The sequence below is a fragment of the Ochotona princeps genome, chromosome 7 (assembly GCF_030435755.1).
Source record: "Ochotona princeps isolate mOchPri1 chromosome 7, mOchPri1.hap1, whole genome shotgun sequence".
NCBI lineage: Eukaryota > Metazoa > Chordata > Mammalia > Lagomorpha > Ochotonidae > Ochotona > Ochotona princeps.
Window position 1 is genome coordinate 56,751,994 of NC_080838.1, and position 18,824 is coordinate 56,770,817.

Consider the following 18,824-nt stretch of genomic DNA (forward strand, 5'->3'; position numbering starts at 1 on the left):
GGTTTTCTCAATATATAATCAGGCTTTGATTTCCTACCAGAGGGATAAAAAACACTAATGTGGAATTAGGGGTCTATAAAAAAGGCTATTTCAAGTTTATATCTGGACATTCTGAATGAAGCAAAACCAACTTTAAAAGCGAGGCCAAAAACAACAAAACAAAAAAAATCAGATGCCCTCTCTATTTCCTTGAAGGGTTAACCTTCCACAGAAGCCAAAGGAGCCTCTCCTGCAGGGAAGCTAGCAGCACTGACCTGTTGCTAATGACAACAGTGAGTACGCACCAGCCTGAGGAGACGTTCATCTGCTCTTTTGGGCAGATCCACGAGAAGCAAAAATCCCAATAATACATTATGTAAGCCATGCTTATCTTAAGAGAAGCAAACAGAAAATGACTAAAATATTCATGTCTTATCTCCAAGAATGGAACATATTTGCAGTTAGTATTGCTTCTATCTCTTGTAAAAGGCAAAAAGCTTCAAAACACAAAAGTATAACAGTGGAGAGTTTTTCCCCTACTGCCTTTTTACATATATACATTTACACGCACACACACACACACACACACACAATCAAAACTAAGAAAATCAATTGCACTTTGATGAATTAACTGGTTGTCAGATTTCTAGGCATTAAGGAAAGGATGTCTTTTATAGGAAAAAACACAAAGGTTTTTTAACTCCTAAATAATAAAAATGCGTATTATATATACATATATATGTGTATATATATATATATATATATATATATATATATAAAAAACAGAGGTAACGCACGCCTTTGGTTTGCAAAACCGAATGTCACAAAAACATGAATACTCCCCAAACTATCATAGAATTAAACCCCAAAGTGGATTTGGAACTTAATTATTCTACCATTCACCTAGAAAATTTTAAAATAGGGAAACAAATACATAGACTTTTTTTTTAGTTCCAAAATATTTTTCACTAAACATACATTAAGTACCAAATCTTCAACAGGGAAAGGCTAAAGTTAGGAGAAGTAAGACTAAAAGACAATCCACACACTTGACAACACAACAATTAAATTACAAGGATCTAAACACACACAGTGGACATTTTCAAAGACAACCTGGAAATAATATCTACAATAAAACTGGATGGCAAAGAGTTAACAGTGTTAATAAAATAAAAATTTCATGCAAATTATGAAAAACAATCAGTTCATTCTGGTGCAGAAATACATCATACATAAAGGGCAGCATACAAAAAGGGCATCATTTAAAAAGGGAACTACGGCAATCCAGGGGCTGGAAGATGTGTTCCCATGTGACAGCTCGGCCAGATCTGGAGCCATGCCACGCGCTGTGTGCTCTGGCCAGCAACCTCTCCTGCTTAGATGAGGCTTCGCCATCGCCTTCCTAGCTGTCAGATGTAGCACAGCTGGCCGCTCTCCCAAGGACACAAGGATGTTTATGATGCCCTTCACCACGGCAAGCGGTTTTCACCATTTCCTAACGGGGCTGCAGCTGTACCCTCTGCTTCCTGGATGACCTGAGAGTATACCAGGCAGTCATAAAACCTGCATGTTCATGACCAGTGGGATACCCTCCCTTCAGGGCAGGTCAGGAAACTGCCTGGCAACAAGCCATTTTTAACTCATTATAGGTCCGAATCAGCCAAGCACAAACGGAGCAACCAGCAGAAAGCCAGGTCGCACACATCAGACATTCAGAGGGAGTCCTGCAGACCCGGGCAGGCGGCGAGGCCAAACCACTCCACACCCCTCCCTGCTGCGGGCTTTCCAAGCAGAACACTGCATGTGTGCTCAGGTACACTTGTCTTTGTTTTTTTATTGAGGTGAAATTCATACCACATAAAGGGAATAATTAGCAGCGTTTTATTCATTTACCGCAACATCAGTTAACCCCTATGTAACTCACCTTTTAAAAAATCAGAAAACACATTAAATAGCAGTAAAATGGATCATACCATGTAGAATATGGACAATATTCATATACGAGAAAAAATGGAATGTTTTTCCAACAACACTAGTTACTGTTTTTTAGTTTTAATTTTTGTAACAGAACAACATGCTATGTGAAAGAGACTCCCACACAGCTGATAATGCATCAACTTGGCATAATTCATTAAGAAAGACCAATGTAGCAAAAATAACCTGCCAAAAAAATCCAAAAGGCTTTAACCTCATCTTTGGGATTCTCATCATTTAAAAGCAATTTCAAAGGCAAAAAAACCCTTGATACACAAGAGATGCCTCAATAAGATCTGATAAAATTCATCGATTTTTTTTTTAACAATGGTGAAGAGGGGGAAGCGAGGAACCCAAAGGAACAAAGCAGAGAATTAGCAGACGCAGGTTCAAGAGAGCAGCCTCAGTAGCAGTGATCAGGGTGTCCAGGAGGACTGTAACACTGCCAGTCTCACGTACACACTGTCATCACCACAGCTACAAAATGCAGACATCTGATTCCATACAGATAGAGTGGCTCGTTAAAACTATTATAGTATGCTTGTTAAAACTGTGCCGATTTTGTCTTAAAAGATTACATTGTTCAGCTCAAAGGAAAAACAGCCGTTTGAGAGTCGATTTCTCATCCCAGGGGAAGAAGACAGGCATGCTGGAACCCCAGGCTTAGCCTCTGTGCTGGGAGCACAGGTTCTCAAACACCTGTCTCCAAAGCCTTGCCCTGTAGCTGTTCGCACAAGTGACGTGTGCCCCTCTGTGCCTCAGTTTCCTCATCTGTCAAGCAAGGAGGCAAGCTCCCCATAAGTGTTGGTAGCACTTTGGCTATGCACTGTTCCTCTAACAGTCTTGCACAACTGCAATGCACCCCTGAAAGGTTACTCCTTTCAGAGACCAGCCCAGGGAACCCACTGAGGTCCGGCAGAGTCCTGACTTGAGCAGATCTCACAGAGCTAGAAGATTGCTCATGCATGAGTCTTATTCTCTGGCTTTCTCTGTGGAATCACCCAGGGACTCTAACTTCATTGAGTTTGGCAATTCTTACCAAAGAGTTCCTTTCCTGCTCTCTTTCAATTATGGTAAAATCCAATTGGATTTAACTGCGTAAAACTAAGGATATAGAACAATATATGGTCTTGTTAGTATTAATAGCCCCCATGTTGTAGTATTTAACCAAGGATGGTCACATATTACGGTGCTATCCCAATGTGACCAGCAGGTGTGGCACCACTTGGCTAGGACACAAGCACCAGCAAGGACCAGGACACCTGCAACTCACTTAACTGTACAGCCTTGTCCTAGGATACACAATTATTAGACCCGATGGAATGGAACAGATTAGGAATATGGGGTTGGTGTTCTTATAAAATTTTCTTACAGCACAACTTGCAGCTGATATCTTACTGATGACTGCAGGGCCAACAGTATCTCTATATACAACTGCCCGAGCTTCAGGAATCCAGCAGTTATAGTTCTTTCTTTTTCATTTCCTTAGTCATACAACAGAGGACCCTCAGTGACTACATCACAGCATTAACAGACAAGAGAAAGAGCCACTGGCATGAATCCTCCTCTGCACCTTCACACAACCTTTTTCACTAGGATCACAAAGTACTTCACTGGTAAGATTTCTGTAGCATATAAAGAAAAAAAGAATTCACTTGTGCTTTTTTTTTTTCTAATTGCTGCTTACCACAACAGCTACTTTAAACAGTGTGGCAATGATGTTGTTAAGCTCCTGGAAGCTGTCCAACAGTGTTAGGGACTCAGAGTGTGTGTGTCTCTTCTCCCACGCACAAATTCATTGATCGAAACCCCAGCTTCCAGTGCCTGCTACTCAGAGTGGAAGCCTGTAGGAGGCAACCAGGATTAGAGGAACTCTTGAGGCAAGATCCCTCATATTCAGGGCTAGGGCCCTTAAAACACCAGGAGAAAGCTCACTTCCTCTCCCTACTCTACCATTTGCAGCTATGGCGAGCAATCAGCAGCCCACAAGCCACAAGAAGGTCCCCAGCAGAACCCAAAAATACCAGCACCCCAGTCTGACTTCCAGCCCCTGTAGCCATAAGAAATACAGGCCTGGGATTGAGAAACCACTCAGTCTATTGCATTTTGTTACAGCAATCCAAACTTTGCTAATTTCCAGCAAGAGGGTCCCGTGCTTGTCACGGAGCAACACAGAAACATACACAGCAGTGCCTGAAAGCAGAGGGGATAAGCTCACTGTGTTCCAGGAGCTATACACTGTACAGGCAAAGCCACAATTCCCAGGTAACCCAGGAGCTGCTCCAACACTGCAGTCTCAGACCCAGAGTATGGAATCCCTCCAATGGTGCCCCTCCTTACACAAACACTTAAATAACTTCTGATGCGGTGGCTTAGAACGTCACATTTAACTCCCCCAAACCTAGTTTTATATTGCACATCACATAATACAGATTCCCTTCTATGACATGGTCATAACCCCCAAAGCCCTTCTGACTTCCAGAGTGATCAGAGCCAGTAAGATTAAAATATGAGCCCATTTTCCTTAATTCCAGAAGCAGTAAGAACTGCCTCAAATCCAGGAAGCGAGAAAGATTAAACCTCCTGCTGTACTCTCTAGGACTGAGAAACATGCCTTGGAAGTCTCATCTTCCGCCCTCCTCCCCACCTCACCCGCCCAGGGCAGGTCAGGGTAACTAACAACACATTCCAACTTCCTCCGGCTTCAGGGTCTAGACATGAAGAAACAAAGAAAGAGAATGCTCAAATCCTCTTTGTCTCAGAGGGGATCATAAAATCCCCATTCCAGAAGGGGTTCTGCCCAGGCCCTGGGAGGAAGGAATCCTCAACAGAGGAACCAAACAAGAATCCAAACAGCCAGGCCTGCGGGGCTTGTGGGGCTTGTTCCATTAAGTGTATCAGCATCAGATCACGTCCTTTTTGCCCAAGCATATTTATACACAGTGGTCTATGCTTTAATCAGGTTTATGCAAGGAAGTTTCACAAAAACTCGAAAGACAGCGTTCCTAGATTTTTCAGATAGCCAAGCGTGTGGAGGTTCCTGGTGGCAGCCGCCGAGAGCAACACATTCCCCAGATCTCATACCATGCATCTCTTCATCTGTATCCCTTTAGCATAAACCAGTAAATCTAAGTTCTATGAGCCATTCAACCCAATTATTCAAGTCTGAGGACACAGTGTCAGGAACCTCAATTTCTGACACCTGAAAAAGTGGGGGTTGTGCCCTCAGCCTGTGGAATCCAACACAGAAAGGCAGCACTGACCTTGGAATACAGGACACCCAAGACTGGCTATCTGCCAGAGATATATTGCCTGCTAATGGGCAGAAATCCCTACACCTTTTGGGGTCTTGGAAGAGATCCATGTTGTTGAGTGTGCAGGAAAAGAAACTGAGTTGGAGTCTGTCTGCCTTCTAACAGCTTCACCTGCTCTCTACTCTCTTGGATTTCTGGTTCATCTTTCTCTGGAAGAACATACCCTAGGGTAAAAATGTGTTATCAGAAGCAGCCCTGGAGTCCATCCAACAAACAACACAAGCACCAGAAAAGAGACCTGCTTGCCTTTTGAACAGACACATGCCTCCTCACTGGGCCAGCAATCACTGATTCTGACAAGCTCTCAGAGGGTTCAGTGATGCCCACGAGCACATCTTTGCCAACGACATAGAATAGTGGAGGAATGGGCGGAAAGATGAAGAAGGAAGTGTGCCAGGGTCCACATGCATCATCCTGAGACGCCTTTACTTACAAACCAACAGCAGCTCCTCATGGCCGGTGAATGCAGCCTTACTTCTCTCAATTCTCAAAGCCTGCAGTTAACCCTCTGACTCAGATAATGTGTGGCCCAGACACGGCTTTCCCAGCAACGCTGCCTGCCAACACTTTTTCCCCACTCAGAGCTCGTGCCTAAAGTGACCACCAGATTTACTCGCCCCTGTTCAGGGCATCTTTCATTTTTCCACTTGCTAATGATCCCATCTTAGTGGGCTTCCAAACCCAGCTCCATTCCACTTCTATCCTTCCAAATGCACCTGTCCAGGTTGATCTCTCTATATCAGACTCAGTCATTTAATTTTCTAGTCTTATATCCCACTTTTGAGTTGTATTACAAGAACAGCTCATCACCCCAGACTTAGACATTCTTACACACTGTGTCTCACAACTGATTTCACTGTTGACTCAAAAAAAAAAAAAAAATCCATTGAATAAGCAGAAAAGTAAAAGGAGTGAAAGGGAAAGAGGAGAGAGACCAGATGAAAACTCGGAGTGCAAAAATTAGACAAAGCAAGGGAATTTTAATTCCAGCAAGGGCCTTGATGGCATGGCAGCCAGGGTTGCTAGTTGTGTCAGCCCACACTAGATCATGTTCTCCATCCAGGGCATCGGGCACACAGGTCACTATGGTGATCCCTAAGGAAGATACCGATGGTCCCCATCCTCAGTTCACTCTGACAAATGAGGTACACATTATGTTCTCTGAAAGCCAATGCAGAAGCAAAAGACATCATCGGAAAGGCTACAGTTAATGATGGTGAGAGGTTCTAAGAAGTGCATTGTCCAAACAATTGTGCTGGTGTGTCAACAGTACAAAGGGCGAGATGGGCAGGTCCGTAACCATGTGGTCTCTTGATGTGATCAAGAGACCCAATAAACATGAGATGGATAGGCTACTACCAGCAAACCCAGCAAGCTGGTCCATCTCTTAGGAGCAGGAATATTTTCTAAAACAAGAAGTAAAAGTATAGTACAGAAGCAGGCATTACAGCATGGTTGGGTAAAGCTACCACCTGTGACACTGCATCCCATGCAGGGACCACTTCATGCCTAGCTGCTCCACTTCTCATCCAGCTCCCTGCCAGTGTACCTGGGAAAGCACCAGAAAATGGCCCAAATGCTTGGGTACAGAACCTACGTGTGAAACTCAGAAGCTTCCAGATTTAGACTGGCCCAACTTTGGCCACTGAGTAAGAAGTCAATTAGAGCTCACAGCTGAGTGAGTTTTACTCCTTTTTCCAGCATGCTTCCAAGGAGAAGAAGCACTGGGTTTCTCCACACCTGTAACTATGTCTACGGCCTTGGTGAAGCCCTGCTTTCCCCTGCAGGTGCTTCACACTCCCGGGGCCCTCCCGGTTAGCCACTGCCAACTTCTCCTTCAGGCAAGATGCTTCACCTCTAGACCAGATGCTACTGATGCACAATTCCTCATTTCAAGAATTTGTACTTTATTATAAGGTATGCAGCTCTTTAAGAAGAGTTTATCTTTGGGCCCGGCGGCGTGGCCTAGCAGCTAAAGTCCTCGCCTTGAAAGCCCCGGGATCCCATATGGGCGCCAGTTCTAATCCCGGCAGCTCCACTTCCCATCCAGCTCCTTGCTTGTGGCCTGGGAAAGCAGTCGAGGACGGCCCAAAGCTTTGGGACCCTGCACCTGTGTGGGAGACCTGGAAGAGGTTCCTGGTTCCCGGCTTTGGATCGGCGCAGCACCGGTCGTTGCGGCTCACTTGGGGAGTGAATCATCGGATGGAAGATCTTCCTCTCTGTCTCTCCTCCTCTCTGTATATCTGACTGTAATGAAATAAATAAATCTTTAAAAAAAAAAGAAGAGTTTATCTTTAAATTTATTTTGTTTGAATGCTTTCCCCCTGCAAATGGCCATTTGGTGCTTTCCGTATCAGAATATCTGGATGGGGGCCTGGCTCCTCCACTTTTGACCAAGCCTCCTGTTAATATGCATCCAGGGAAGCAGAGGATGGCTCAAGTACTTGGGACCCTGTCACCCATGTGGAAGACTTGAGTTGTGTTCTGAGATCCTAGCTTCAAGCCCTAGATACTGTGGCTATTTGGGAAATCAATAAGCACATCAACATATTCAAAATAGAACTTCTCCACTCAAGCCTGCTTTATACACGATTCCTTTTAGTCAGCTGTCCAAATTATAAATTTCAGCACTGTTATCAATATCATAGGCCTCATAACTTCCATATACAGTGAGACACTAGCTCCTATTTATTACATAGCCAACACATATAAATTTTGTATTCCCACCACTGTTAGCACCTTTCTAACACTCATTTATTCAACTTCTTTTTTAAACACAATTGCGTCAGGCATTCTACTACATACTAGACATATTTGGGAGTTCACTCCAAAGTACTTTCCATAAATGATCTCATTTTATTTTCACATCCACCCCATGATATAAGCAATGCCATTCCTATAATATACACTATTTTAAGGTAAAAAAAAAATTAAGAGATGAAATAGTTTACTTGACTTGCAAAAGGTCAAGGCCAATAAGCTATAGATCTAGAACTACAACAATTATCTCCTGAATCCAGAGCTGGTATTTGTTCTACTAGTAAACATTCGTTAAAATCTGCAATTTTAGTAAGATATCATTGTAACCTGGTCTTCAGTTTAATTGTAGAGACAGAAGGTACAACATGTGCAGCCATCTACCCAAGACCAACACTAACCTGTTCTCCTTGCACACAGTCACCTTGTCTCCACCGGGTATCAACTTCTTCTGTTCAATCACCCCATAGCTTTCTCGGCAGATCTACAATTAAGGCAGAAAAAAAAATCAATCTTGTTTACCACTTATCTGTCTCGTTAGAATCCAACCAACTGAAGGAGGTCTTAGGAACAAACATAGTTAACTATTTATTACCCTAGAAAATTCTTGGAAGAACCCAAGTCAGAAAATATCAGCATTAAAACAAAGAAAGATCTTTTACGACAAGGAGCTGCCAACAAATGTCCTAAATGAGCATGGATTCATTTATTCAGCACACTGAATTCCCGCAACACTCCAGACACCATGAGTATAACAATCTGATTCAGAAAAGTCCATGGCTTTGGTTATTGAAAGAATGAGCACTGGGCCCAGTGAGGTAACCTAGTGGCTAAAGTCCTTGCCTTGCAGACTCCAGGATCCCATATGGGCACCAGTTCTAACACCAGCAGCCCTGCTTCCTATCCAGCTCCCTGCTTGTGGCCTGGCAGAGCAGTCAAGGATGGTCCAAAGCCTTAGGATCCTGCACCCATGTGAGAGATCTGGAAGAGGCTCCTGGCATCTTCTTTGAATGCTTTTCCTCCTTCAGATCGGCTTCGGATCAGCTCAGCTCCGGCCGTTGCAGCCACTTGCGGAGTGAATCAATGGACAGAAGATCTTTCTCTGTGTCTCTCTTCCTCTCTGTATAACTGCCTTTCCAATAAAAATAAAATAAACCTTTAAAGAAAAAGAATGAGCATTAACTATGACCCAGAAGCCATAGTCAGAAGCAAATGGGAAACTTACCGTGAAGTTGAGGCAGAAAGTCTCCTCGACATCTTCCCCGGGGTAATCTAAAAGCTCCTGAAGACTCCTAAACACAGGGCAGAAAAGGGAACAGAAGATCAATGATGCAGCAGAGTTTCTACTGCAATTACATGTCCACATCATTTGCAAAGAAGAACTGTGAAAGACAACTCAGAAATGAACAGAATTCCAGACTGTTAGAAAGCCACACACCAAAACCTTGAAAAGAATTATGGTAGTACAACTGTAAGACATTACTTGTTCCCCTTCCGTACTGACAAATCCTACTGAATTTATGTGGAAATCTAGATGGATTTATATCTGGCACAGCTGTGTTTTCTTACCCTGGCACTGCTTGGGAGTTTATATATGAATATTTGGTGCCTCAGTGATCCTATAGACTGGCTTAGTAGCCTGTATGAATTAGTAGAGTAAAAGAAAGCCACTACAAAGTCACCTTATCTATTTAAGAATCTTATAGGTCCGGGTCTTAATTGCAAAAGACAGAATCCCAAATGACAGCACCCTGAATGATGGATTCCCAAAAGATCAAAACCTCAGGTATAAAATCTCAAAATACAATTTTAGAAAAACTAATTTTAAAAAAGTCTTTAGGGGTGAACCCAGCAGGATGGCATAGCAATCTGAGCCACTGCCCACAGCACCAGCATCCCACATGGATTCCGGTGTTCTGGCAGCTCTACTTCCAACCCAGCTCTCTGCTTATGGCCCGGGAAAGCAGCAGAGGCTGATTCAAGTCTTAAGTCCCTGTGCCCACATGGGAGATTAGGAAAAAGTTCCTGGCCCCTTCAGATTGGCTTAGTTCCAGCCATTGCAACCACGTAGGGAATGAACCAGAGATCAAAGATCTGACTCTTTTACAAATGCAGATATATAAAAGACTCCCAAAAGAAGTCTGAATAGTTTTCATGTACACACACAATGTTTACCCACAAAGTCAGCCTTTCATAATGTACTTTTGCAGAGTCAAAAATGCAAAAAGACAACTGCATCACAACAGAATTCTAATTTCTAATATCTTCATTCAATTTCTACTTCTATACCAAAAATGGTACTTGGATAAAGTATAGAACGCAACAAACTTTTAATAATGCTGACAATTCATGATAGACGGTAGGAGGGAAAGAGGGCGTTGAGAAAGCCCAAGGACCACTAGTGTTCAGTCCTGGAGCCCCAAGGCCTGCGAGCCTGCAGCTTTGTACCTTCCTTCAGTGGGCGACAGCTCCTTCAGGTCTTCCAAACCAGGCTGCACGTTCAGTAACTTCTTATAGAGGGCCAGTGGGAAGTGGAGGTCAACCACAGTGGAATTGTAGATAGCGAGTCCACAGGTTATGCCAATCAAGTGAAACCAGTTGTGTTCTACAAAACACTTTTTTAGAACATACAGAGACATTAAGGGAGAAATGTAGTGCCCACAGTGCTCAAAGCCCTGTTTATCCTGAAAGCAATTCATCTCATTAACATTTAGTGACCTTCACAGGAGCTCAGAAACATTCTCAACAAGGGTTTAAAACAAAAGACATCACACACAGCTCACCTAGAGCAGGGAGGGCCCTAGAACCTTCTGCAATCAGACGGATTTTCTATTCTGTGCTGTCTCATACTAGAAGTCTTCAAAAAGTCACAAAAAATGCCTATGATAGGAACTAGTGGGTTGTGGCACAGTCAGCCTGCAGTGCTGATATCCTGTATCCAAGCGCCAGCTTGAGGTGTGGCTGCTTCACTTTCGATTCAGCTCCCTGCTAGTGTGTCTATGAAAGCAGAGGGAAGACAGCCCAGTTGCTTCAGTCCCTGTCACCCACAGGGAGTTTGAGGGTCCCAGCTAGCCTGGCCCAGGCTTCGCTGTGGTGGCCTTTACAGAGTGAACCGGCGAATGACAGATCACTCTGTCTCTCCCTCTGTCATTGTATCATTCAGTTTTTCAAAATTAATAAATCTTAGGAAAATAAAATAAATAAAATAAATCTTAGGAAAAAACATGCACCATTGAAAACAAAAAAAAGTACACATAAGTTTCAAGATTTTGTTCCAAAATAAACTTTCAATTCACAGATCCACAAACTTTAAGTGCCAATGTATGGCAGCCACTGGTTATCTGTGTCTACTGAGGTCGTGAAATGTGGCCGGACACACATGAGCACAGCAGTGTTTAAAACATTTCATTTTCATGTAAACAGAATGCAAATGGTCACACGGAGCTAGTGGCTACCTTCTGCAACCACGCAGACCTAGGGAGAAGTCTCCAGTAGAAAAACTCATTAATCTGGTTTAAATTAAAACACTTTTTACAACTTTGATTTTCAAAAATAAGTGTGTACATATGTGTGTATATTCATACACACTATCACTGTTATTAAAACCAGTTTCTTGCTTATGTGGTGCTCCTTTTACCCTTCCTTAATAACAAGACTGAGATCTGACTAGAAATGAAAACAGAGCCAACGGCTGAAAAACAAAAAACAAACAATAAAACTGCTCACTGATATCTGGACAACAGGTGAAAACTTAAGACTGGGTAAATTATTTTCATATTCTATTTTTTTTTTACATTCCTTTTGGCCAAGTTGGAAGTCAGGTGAACAGACTGATAACAAAAACCTTAATTAAATTCATCTGCTTAACTGTAACTTCACAAACTTACCGTGTCTGAAAACCACAAGAGATTTGAATCCTGATAGCAGGTAAACATGCCATAGATGGGATTCAAAAGTTCTTTCAACAACAGAAGAAAGAACTCCTTCGTGACACCACCTGCATCCACTGCCTCTTCACCGTCAAAGATCACCTGAACACAACGAAACAGAACTAACCCGTCAGGGAAATCTACAGCAAGTTTTACTTATTTTTAAATCTTAGTAGATTCCATTCAGGACAAGGACATAACGAAGAGTGGATACTGGTGCACTGAGGCTGCCAGTGCTGCCTGTTCATTATTGTTGGGAGCAGGTATTTTCCATATACACACAATTTTTCCTAGGTGCCCCAAGGGACACCGTCAAGTCAGAAGTTTATCCTCTCTCTCCAGAACATCTACCATCTGTTCAGGGGAGGTGAAGCAAGCTCACAGAAACAGAGTGTGCACATTCTTTTCAAGGAGTGCAATACACAATGCGAGGGCAGTCTCCTGGTGCCAGAGAAAAGCAGGGATGGACTTGCATAAGGAATACTACCTGGAGACACCCACTCTCATAGGGTTCCGGACTAACAGAGCAGGTCAAAGGGCAGAGGGCATCCTGACCATAGATATGGGCTCTGTGAGGGGCTGTGGGACCAGTAACAGCTACAGCAAACAGTGGCAACATTAGAACCACTATTAACCTAATCCCTGGAGCAGCCTTACGTCTGGAGATTGCTGATATTATCCCCACTTGACAGAGAACAGCTCAGGAGGAGCTACAAGCAGGATTTCTGCAAGTTTATCTTTGCACTGAGTTCCCAAAGCAAAGGTCAGGACAGCTCTCATTTATGAGATGTGGACATCTCTGACCACACAGAAAGCAGATATCATGCAGACAGGCCACAAAGTAAGAAATGCTCATCTGTGAATTACTCATTGAAAACAAAAAGAAAAGCAGTATCCAAAATACAACCCAGAAATTCTACGGAGAACCACCAGGCAGCCCGACAGCATTGAAGCGCACCTACTAGAATGCTGGAAAGGGTAGTAATACCATAGATAGGCTCAACTTAGTATTTGCTTGTAAGGCTTTTTATGATTCACATATTTTTATTGGAAAGGCAGATTTACAAAAAGAAGGAGACACAAATATCTTCCATCTTCTAGTTCACTCCCCAAATGGACAGTAACAGAGCCGAGCTGACCCGAAGCCAGGTGTCACAAGCCGCAAACCAGCACCCATATGGGATGCCAGCATCTGAAGGAGGAGGATTAGCCAGTTGAGCTATCATGCCAGGCCCACACTTACAAGGGTTTTTAAAGAGAGCAGCCAAATCTTCAAACAAGCCAGTTGTTTGCTTTCAAGATTTATTTGTTAGAAAGGCAGAATGACAGAGAGACAAAAAGCAGAATGACAGCCCAGCGGAGTGGCCTAGTGGCTAAAGTCCTCGCCTTGAAAGCCCCGGGATCCCATATGGGTGCCAGTTCTAATCCCGGCAGCTCCACTTCCCATCCAGCTCCCTGCTTGTGGCCTGGGAAAGCAGTCGAGGACGGCCCACAGCCTTGGGACCCTGCACCCGCATGGGAGACCTGGAAGAGGTTCCACGTTCCCGGCTTTGGATTGGCGCAGCATCGGTTGTTGCGATCACTTGGGGAGTGAATCATCGGATGGAAGATCTTTCTCTCTGTCTCTCCTCTCTGTATATCTGACTTTGTAATAAAATAAATAAATCTTTTTTTAAAAAGCAGAATGAGATAGAAAGAGGGCAAGGAAGAGAATCTTCCATATGCTGTTTTACACTGCAAATGGCCACAATAGTTAAGTCTGGACCAGTCCAAAGTCACAAGCTAGAAACTCCATCTGGTCTCCAACTTGCTTGAGCCAACTTCCACTGCTTTCCCAGGTGCATTAGTAAGAAGATGGACTGGAAGCAGAGTAGACAGGACTCAAACACTCTGACAAGGGATACCAGCATTGCAAGTAGCAGATACGTTTCTGTCACTTCTCAGGAATGGGAGTAACAGATATAGAGGTCATCTGCAGGAAAAGGTGGATGACTTTCAACAATTTCAAACAACTCAGTAAATGTTTCTAGGATACCTGATGGTCTTGCTACCTGTTTTCCTGTTTGACATTCTTTGTCTCAAATCTTTGTGATCTAAAATCATCCTAGCCAACATTTTCCTGACTTCAGCAAGTGGAACCTGTGGCGTTTACATTATCTGCTCATTTTTGGTCAGGCTGACACAGGAACGCCTAAGTAGAACAGCTACCTGGTGATAAGTTCACAGGCATTTTTACCTACTGTTGTGTTGAGAAGTTGTGTTTGATGATTTCACAAAAGGAGACAATCACATTCTGGCAGAAAGAAAGCCAACACCACAGAGAAAGGAAAAGAGGGAGGGTGGCACTCAACCATTCAAACGAGATCATCTTTGCAGCTTCCTACGAACTGTTTAAAGGAAACCATGAGGAAGACAAAGGAAGACTCCACTGAAGGGGCTCACTTTGAGAGGTTTCTTCAGGTCGATGTCAGAATGGATGCTCAGTTCCCGTAAGGCATCTCCCACAAGGTTGTTCCTGCGGACGTGAAGGACCAGGAAGGGGCTTCTGGCCAGCAGAGGCTCCAGGGTGAGCAGCATGAAGACATTCTGCAGGTTGGCCCCGTTGACCGCCACCTGCAACGGCACCCCCAGGCCCACCATGACTCGGGGCACCTGCCAGCAGGCCAACTGGCTGCTGCATCTCTGAACCTCAGCAGCCTGCCTGCATCTTCATCTGACCATGAGGCAATGTGTTTTGTTTTGTTTTTTACATTCTTAAATCGTTGGGGAAAAAAATCTAAGGAAGAATATTGGACTACATGTGAAAATTATATAAAATTCAAACTTCAACATTCACCAAGATTCACTGGCACTCTGCCACAGCCATTCATGACTCATTGTCTGTTGCTGCTTTTGTGCCATGATAGAATTGCACGCTTGTAACATCGGCCATATGGCTCACAAGCCTAATAGATGGGCTGGTGGCGCTTCACGAAAACTGGTTGCCAACTGCTCACCCACAAACCCGTGCACTCACACCGTGTATGGTTCATTCAACATAAAACTGACGGAAAAAAAAAAAAAAACTTCAAACAGTTCTAAGAGTTAAAATGGCATCCCAACCAAATACACTACATCCTGTTAAGAAAACTTACAACTGAATTCTTGGGTGAGTGAAGCCCTGCGGAATCCTTTTTTTTAAATCTGATACCTGCATTTGTAGCTCAGCATCAGTCTGTAACATTTTGGTCTTGGCTTGGGCGTCAAAGATGAAAGGGTAGGAACAAAGTGTCACAGCATCCTGAAACAAAACATGTTAGTGGCAGGGAGATCATATCCCACTGAAAATTCTGCTGGACAAAATGACATGAGTCAATATAGAAGAGTCATTTACCTGGATTATAGATGGTCTGGCCTTCTGTGTAAAGAAAAATAAAAAATCTCTTACTTGTTTTGCAAAATTGGAATATTTGTCCTCTCAAACTGTATAATAAAAATTAAAACAAACAAACAAAAAACCTAGACAGTCCATCTGACTATTTGGTGGAACTAACATCATTTGAATAGCTGACAGATGTAGAATGAGAAAAAAAGAAAGAGCAAACGTTAATCAAAAATAATAATAATAATAAGGACTTTAAAGGTCCTTTCACTTAACTTTCCATACTCCACAAGATTAACAAGACTTTTTATGAAAGAAATCTAACTCCAAACCAGGAACTTGACAAAACTGACTTCATAGGCTGGGTTTGCTGGGAATAGAGGACAATACCGATTGGACTGTTCTTGCTAGCAGGTAGCATCTTCCTACACATGCACACGCAGCATGTGACCCCTGGGAGAAACCAAATCCTGAGTGTGAATTTCGAATGCTTTTTTTCCAGTTAGCCATCCCTGTCTCTGGGTTCAGCCTGAAAAAGGCCCTCCGGGAATATGTGAATAAAGCCATACAGAAATCCCTGAGGAAGAGCTGCCCAGGGAAGACAAAGAAACACAATGCCATCTCCCCAGAAGGGAAGTCAGTTTCATCTATCGTGTGTGTGTGGGGGGGGGAGAGTGCAGGAGAAACCTCTTCCAGAAGTTTTTGCTAGGTACCTAACAAGCACTATTAACAGAAACAACAAAAATCATCGCTACAGATTTCCTCTAGCAAGATTTCTCCAACAGAACACGAAGGACTTCTCCACAGTGAACAGAGTATTCTACGGATTTTTTTTTAAAGCTGATATTCCACAAGAAATGAACAAAAATGCATTCTGAATGAGCTTCTGATAATAATGTGGTACCAAATGATCTACATTTATCTTAATCACTGCACTGGTGCCACGGTAATACTTAAATGTCCCTAGATAATTAAAACGGCAGTCTTGGCAGGAAAATGCTGCAATTGTACCAAGGAAAAGGCCGGCCTGGGCCTGGTTGGCTGAACCAGATTTAGCAGCAGAGCAGAGAGCTGAGTCACAGCAGCCCTCAGCCACCGCGCAAACCACAAGCCAGGCTCAGCTTCAGCAGCACCGGCCTGCTCATCATACGAAATCAGTGCAGTTAATCTGCAACGCACCGAGTTCTGTGTTTTGTCTGCACTTAATTTGTAAATTTGCTTTGGCTTTCTACGTGCTTAAATGCTACACATACAAGAAGCAAACACACATCTTTTTGTGTGTGAGCCTACTGAAGTGAAACCATGTAAAGGCAACTTTAATTAAAATCTACCTCCCTAATCCTTTAGACCTGGGTTCCAGCAGGATCTTGGAACACATCCTGGAACTAATAAACACTAACAAGAGTGAGACCACGTATGGATTCATTAATTTCAGGCCAATTAGATCCACTCTCAGGGCTTCCCCAACCAATTTCCTTCTGGATGAGGAAGTGAACATGACACTCTGCAAAGTCATCTTTCTATTATGTGTAAAACAGATAGGAGCATCTTGGCAAAGCAGACTTAACTCTGATGTCAATATTCAGAATTTTCTCATCGTCCTCACCAAACAGTTTAGTTAACCCCTAGGGTTGTTTATACTCAAAAAATACATCAGTATCTAAAGCAAGGTAGGGTTGTGAAAGTAAAGTAAAAAGTAGAGAGTTCAGCGACTACTGATGAGAAAATTTTGGAGATGTCCTACATTTAATTACAAGAATCAAAGAAGGGAAGGAGGAGGTAAGAAGCCTGAGGCCTAAACATTAACAGCAGTGCTCCAAGTTGACCCTGACTCAAAACTCCCTGAGGCCAACCTGCAAGCTTCCAGGGCATTCTGCTTACAACACCAATAGCCCAGCAGCCAGAAAACTTCCAACAGGCTCTCCTCCTCTCCCCAAAACTTCATCCTCTTTGTGTTGGCCTGCCTACTCTTACCCAGAGCCAATGTCGGTTCAAGGAAAGTTATTTATGCGCGCCCTCCCCCATCCCCAGCCCCAACTACTCTAGTTTTTTAGATCCTACAGATGTCTGCCCCACTGCCACTCTGCCTTGCTGTTGTGGGTTACAAACACTTTTCTCTGGTGGGTGCCTATAATTGGTCAACAAAGTCTTGGAGTTCAACACTACAGAAACAGCCCATAACAGTGTAGGGTCCTTGTATCCCTGGTATTTGCAGGACCTGGCATTTCTGTGGCTGTGACTGTTTCAGACATGGCATAACAGCTGTGTCCCTGCCCCCCATCTTCAGCTCTCTGCAAAGCTGCTTTCATTCCGAACTGTCCCCCAGCACGTTCTCCCAACCACTCATCACAAGTCTTTCCTGGGTCCCATTATGACCCATCTCCTGCAGCTCCTGGACCTCCTGTCACCCCATGTCTCAGTCTTGGAGGAAGGCTGAGTTACCAGTGAGGAGGAGGAGGAGTTAAACTGAGGCCAGGGTCACGGAGGGCTGGCTGAAAAGAAAGCCAAAATTGCCTCCTTAGAAGACACAGCCAGTCCCAGGGGATCCCACCCTGAGTCCGTGATCTGCAAAAAGCCTCTGGACAGCCAGGCTAAGGCCTCGGAGGGGGGCACTCACAGCCCCAAACAGCGACAGACACATGGGACAGGCCGGTCTACATCTACAGGTTTCTGTTCAGCATATGAGTTTTTATACTTTAATAAGGTTTTACTGTTTTTTGCAATTGTAGAATATTTTAGAAATGGTATTCCTTCTGGCATTTCCGTATTATACAAAATAAACCTGAATGATGCTATGCCACAACTACATCCCTATCTTGGGGGAAGCAGATGAAATCACCCCAACAGGGGGCTGTCCTGGCCTGCCCATTCCCCAAAAGTGAATGTCACCCATTGTAAGCTGGAGAGGTACTGTTAAAGCATATTTCAAGTGTTTCTACCTAACGAAGGGGTTGCACTGTGACCTAAGTTCGTTTTGAAAGTAGATGAAATGTAAGCAATAAATAAGCAAATGGTCTGAAGAATATACTTCCTGATTGTGGCTATCACTGCAGCAGAGACACTGTACAAACACTGTGCTGAGGAGCAAACATGGCCTCCTTTCTGCTAAGGGCCTGCCTTATTCCCCCAGAGGCTCAGCAGCAGAGCTTGGAGCTCAACACTGCCCCCCTGTGCTGCATCTCCTTGTACGCACAGGATGAGATTCAAGCTCTCTAGTCGCTTTCAGTGCTGAAGGGTCTGTATTTTGTCACAGAACACCAGGCTAGTGCTGCCCTCTATGGGAGCTTGAGGGTTACTCACTGTATGAGCCGTCTGGTTTCCAATGGGGATGGCAGCACCTCATTATTCCAGATAAACAAACCACCACACCTCTCCTTAAACTGAACAAATGTCAGACACTTTCAGAATGTTCCTTCTGCACACATGTGTTGGATTCTGTTGAAATTTCTAATAAAGAAAACTACTGCATCCCTGCACTACACACCCTAAAGGGTATCAGGTCCCCCATGT

General features: G+C 43.7%; 1 protein-coding gene across 2 annotated transcripts in view; it reads right to left on the bottom strand.

The window, feature by feature from the left end:
* The window catches only part of HERC3 (HECT and RLD domain containing E3 ubiquitin protein ligase 3), a 106,564-nt gene that overhangs the window by 15,969 nt on the left and 71,771 nt on the right, over nucleotides 1–18,824 (bottom strand). For both annotated transcript variants that reach the window (XM_004590577.4, XM_058667050.1), the window contains 7 exons: nucleotides 15,327–15,350; nucleotides 15,144–15,233; nucleotides 14,396–14,566; nucleotides 11,912–12,055; nucleotides 10,473–10,639; nucleotides 9,250–9,316; nucleotides 8,426–8,508 (listed from right to left, as the gene is read on the bottom strand). In XM_004590577.4, coding sequence (XP_004590634.2) covers nucleotides 8,426–8,508; nucleotides 9,250–9,316; nucleotides 10,473–10,639; nucleotides 11,912–12,055; nucleotides 14,396–14,566; nucleotides 15,144–15,233; nucleotides 15,327–15,350 — 746 coding nt within the window. The remainder of the gene's footprint in view (nucleotides 1–8,425; nucleotides 8,509–9,249; nucleotides 9,317–10,472; nucleotides 10,640–11,911; nucleotides 12,056–14,395; nucleotides 14,567–15,143; nucleotides 15,234–15,326; nucleotides 15,351–18,824) is intronic.